At 35.8% G+C, this 4,542-nt stretch overlaps 1 protein-coding gene across 1 annotated transcript; it reads left to right on the top strand.

The window, feature by feature from the left end:
• The first annotated feature begins 1,094 nt into the window (after nt 1-1,094).
• LOC147849903 (uncharacterized) lies at nt 1,095-4,030 on the top strand. Its single transcript, XM_087337305.1, has 6 exons — nt 1,095-1,328; nt 1,670-1,761; nt 2,834-2,912; nt 3,316-3,410; nt 3,515-3,610; nt 3,723-4,030. The coding sequence occupies exons 1-6, from the start codon at nt 1,154-1,156 to the stop codon at nt 3,783-3,785; spliced, it is 600 nt and encodes a 199-aa protein (XP_087193431.1). The 5' UTR covers nt 1,095-1,153; the 3' UTR covers nt 3,786-4,030.
• The last annotated feature ends 512 nt before the right edge of the window (nt 4,031-4,542 follow it).

Genomic DNA, 4,542 nt, shown 5'->3' with positions numbered 1-4,542 from the left:
TGAGAGTTGTCAACTATGCACACTTTGCCCTACACAAGTTCATGAGCCTGAGTATCGCACTTTGATACAATGTTCTACCTTTGATGATATTCGACCATGCTTTCCACACATCTGTGATCAAGCACAATCCTTGCACGAAAAACTATTTAGATGTATAATAGAATAAAAGATAAGTGCATGGGTTAAAATGCATTGCGATGTGAGACGGTGCGTTGGGGCACAAGTGATGAGGGTTGTCAACTATGCACACTTTGCCCTACACAAGTTCATGAGCCTGAGTATCGCACTTTGATACAATGTTCTACCTTTGATGATATTCGACCATGCTTTCCACACATCTTTGATCAAGCGCAATCCTTGCACGAATTTCTCTCGCAACCACAATGTGGACTCTTGATTGCAACATTCATCGGTAAATTTCTTGAACATTGAGAGTCGCTACTCACTTTCACATGTAGTACATGAAATATAAGATTTTTGGTCCCATAGATCATATTTGTCCGCCGATGGCAATAATAGAATCTATTTATCTATCTCTATCTTTCTTCATACAATACGAAACAAAAAACTATCCTCAACAATAACCTCTTAACTCGTACTTAGCTTTACCCTAATGGTAAGTTGTTAAGAGTAAAATTATCATACAATACGAAACAAAAAACTATCCTCAACAATAACCTCTTAACGCGTACTTAGCTTTACCCTAATGGTAAGTTGTTAAGAGTAAAATTATCAGACTATTTACACTATGATTCAGGAGTGAAACCCACTTACCCCATTTCTCTATTACTCAATAACATATCTCTTTAACTATGTAGTATGTACTACATGCATCTGTGGGATGTAAGGGTTGAACCCATGACCTTTTGGTCTCAAATCAAGCAACCTTACCAACTGAGTTACATGGATTCGGCGCTAACTCTCTTCTCCTATAAGAATCTAAAGGCTATTGTAGGCAAATAAAAACCTAACCCTAACCTAAATCTTGGATGAGTAAACCTTGTCGACATGACAACAATTTGGTACATTAAAAAAGAACTTGCTGGTTGGGAAAGAATGGGTCAAGTTTTAGGGAATTCCTTCATAACACTTTCGTAAATGTGAAGGTTTGTGATAACTTCCTATTGCAAACACAGCAGAAACCAGGAGATCCATGGCTGTGCCTCTTGACATGGATGTTGAAGCAGCAGCAGAAGAAGAAAATGAAGAAGAAGATGATGATGATGATGAAATAGACGAACAACAAATGGTCAGGTTACCTCAAGATCTTGCAAAGCTTCTCATTGCATCTGAAGAAGGACACGTTGATCTTCTTCGTCAAGCTCTAGGTGGCTGATTCTTTTCCTCTGTGTATATATGTGTGTGCGTGTTTCTTTCCTATAGTGGTCCTGCGGTTTTGTCTTTGTTTTCCTCTTTTATGCTGCTTTGTTTTTTTTTTTTTTTACTATGATTCATCTGTAAAAGAACAAGGAAAAATGAGGGAAAACTGAATGAACAATGTAGGGAAAGTGTTGAAAAAGAAAAGAAAAAGATGGAAAAACGAGGCATTGATTTAAAAAATTTCAATAGATGTTTTGTAGACTGAATTGATTTCAAAATTTTCAGAATGCATTTTTAAAGACCGACTGAACTTTTGGTTGTCATTAAATTCTGCTATTTCTGTTATCAGCTGAGTTGTGTGGGAGTGTAAATGAAGGTGGTGAAGATGGAGATACAGCCTTGCACTTAGCATGTCTTTATGGTCATCACAACTGTGTTCAGGTTTGAATACTCTGGCCTTTTGGTTCACTTCTATCTCGTTAAAGGAAACTTGATTTGGTGTCTTCACTTTATATTTGTAGTTGTGTGTGTATGTACTCTCTATGTATGTGTGTGCATGCTTGTATTTATACATTTATATACTTATATATGTGTCTGTGTATGTATATATGTATATATGGTTTGTGTCTGCTGCTATGTCTGGCTGAATGTCATTTGTTTATGTGTAGACATGTCATCTATGTGGTGTATGCATGCCATTTTTGTATGTGCGTGCAAGCATCTGATTTGTGGTGTTTGTTGGCATGTCATCTGTTTGTGTATGCATGCCGTTGGTGATTCTATACACATACTATTTTCGTTTGTGTGCATGTATGTATACCATTTGCTTGTGTGTGTCAATTGTAAGCATGGATGGAGAATGCATATCCAGACGTATGAATTTATTGATGCGGTGTATCTATATATGGATGTGTATGTATATGGATGCTTGTTTGTGACCATTGATGGAAGTATGGATGCTTGTCTGTGTGTGTCTAAATGTATGTATATGGGTGTATCCCTGCTGAGGCTAGCTTTACATTCTTTCTATGGCTCAAACAATATACAGGGGTATATAGATATATTCCAGCTTTGAAATTTTTCTTGTCAAAAGACAATTGTTGTGACCAAGTGGTCATGTAATCCATTTTTGTGGCTTTTTACCTCAGATTAAGGTCTCAAAACCTGTAGTATACTATAACTCATAAAAATCAAACTTCTGGCTGAGAGGAAACAAGCAAAAGTGCCTTAAGAGAGTGACAATTACTAGTATTGACATACTCAAAAAGTGCTTCACCAGTCTGTTGCAAAACATAGATCCAATCAGTTCTGAGGCAAAAGTACCTTAAGCGGGTGACAACTGCTAGTATTGACATCTACTAGTATTGACTCGCATTAGATAAAATGAACGAGGCACTTGATTGAGTTAGTCATGTTAACAAATGCCTAAGGACATATTTAGGGTTTAGGAATATTCCTCAAAGATTTCTATTACAAAAATGTGCTAAATTTGTGTTTTATTTGAGCATTATAGGTTTTATTAGAGGCTGGAGCAGCTATTGATGTGAAAGATGAAGATGGAGCGATACCTCTCCATGATGCATGTGCGGGAGGTAATGTGTTTTATCAATTAAATTTTGGAGGAAAAACATCAGAATACTCCTTACACTTTTAATATTTTAGCACAAGCTCTATGTTTTGAAATTTTTTATGTGTACCTCTTTTTTAGTTCAGTGAATGTTTCAAAGACTCAAGGAGAGATATTGTGGTAATTTTGGAGAACTAAAATGGTTTTATGCTTAGTATCATATATATTTAAGGGTGTTTCTAGTGTTTTTCTGCTTAACTTGAATTGACGTCAGTACAATACAAAAGCACTGTACAAGAAATTTGATTATTGTTTTTATGCCCATTGTAACATCAAATCCATTTCGAAAGTGATGGATTTCTAGCATTGATTTTACCTGTACATGTTTTGAAATCTATTCGTAATCATTTTATGCTTTATGATTGTAGGATATGTGGACATTGTGAAGACCTTAATGCAAGCGGCTGGAAGCCCAGAGAAGCTCAAAAATATGCTAGAGACAACCGACATTGATGGGGATACTGTAAGAGTTGTTTGGAAGTTGTTCATATAGCTATAACAAAAACAAAAATAATCAAATATTGTACATATTTCTAAGAAGTCATTAAGTTTTGTTGTAATTTCTAGCCACTTCATCATGGTGCACGAGGCAATCATGAACATGTGGTGGAAGAGCTTTTGAACCATGGGGCATCCCCGAATGTTCGAAATGCTCAGGGAAAGGTTGGACAGTTTCTATATGTATCTTATCATAAATTTGGTCATTTTGTAAGTCTAATGTGTTCCTTTTTGAGGTTTTCTCTACCTATCTAAACTAGAACTGTCTTTCATTCAGACTCCAGGAGAGCTTGCCGATGAATCTAATGTGCAGCAGATTTTGGCATTAGCGGCCCGCTGATAGGGAACATGATATATTGTTTTTCTTCCGTCACTATGGTTGCTGAAAAATATTTGCATTGATTGAGAAAGATTTCTACTTTACGTTTTCATAACACATTCTAATGAGGATGAGACATTTGAGTGTCTGTTCGCCTTGCTCATGGTTTGTACTAATTCGCATCCAAATTTTGTTTTTCTCTTCTAGTATAAATACATATTGTTATATCTAAAAACTAATAAAAGCTATCCTTGGTCAAGTTGTTTCCCCATAATTCGCACTATATTAATACAGTTGCTCTCATGCCAAAATAGTGATAAAGTTTAAGAGTTACTCATCATTATTGGTTGTTTTAGTTGTTTGTACGTGTTAAATAAGAGGTTTTTTTGTTGGTTAGGATGGTATATTTGCATTGCACTTAGTGTGTACAGGCCTAAATATGTACAGGCCTCATTCATATGGCCAAACAAAGTGTGATTGCCGTCTATTTTGTTCATTACAAAAAATATTGAATTTATCAAATGCTGTGCCAATATATTTGTTACGAGGTTGTGGGCTACGAGTCTCATAGAGTAGATGGAACTACTCAAAAAAGTCTTTTTGTTTGTTTACTCTGTTTCCACACATGTCTGGAAGTTCTTCACTGCAAATTATAGTCTCTTTGTGACCACTCATCACATAATGCAAATCTCATGGTAAATGTTATGCTCTATCATGCACTCTAATTTGCCTTCAATGACCACCATCAAATTATAGCTTATTATGGCGAACATGGCTT

The sequence above is a fragment of the Azolla caroliniana genome, unplaced genomic scaffold (assembly GCF_043228905.1).
Source record: "Azolla caroliniana isolate FFs.n. ecotype wild unplaced genomic scaffold, voAzoCaro1.0.p SCAF_22, whole genome shotgun sequence".
NCBI lineage: Eukaryota > Viridiplantae > Streptophyta > Polypodiopsida > Salviniales > Salviniaceae > Azolla > Azolla caroliniana.
The sequence above is the reverse complement of the archived record's forward strand: the minus strand, read 5'-3'. Positions and strand labels throughout refer to the sequence as shown.

Bases quoted from the DNA above. Each gene is read 5' to 3' on its own strand.
- LOC147849903 (XM_087337305.1), top strand. From the start codon at position 1,154: ATGGCTGTGCCTCTTGACATGGATGTTGAAGCAGCAGCAGAAGAAGAA. The intron at 1,762-2,833 runs GTTTGAATACTC...TGAGCATTATAG, and splicing joins GTCATCACAACTGTGTTCAG to GTTTTATTAGAGGCTGGAGC. The intron at 3,611-3,722 runs GTTGGACAGTTT...TCTTTCATTCAG, and splicing joins TTCGAAATGCTCAGGGAAAG to ACTCCAGGAGAGCTTGCCGA.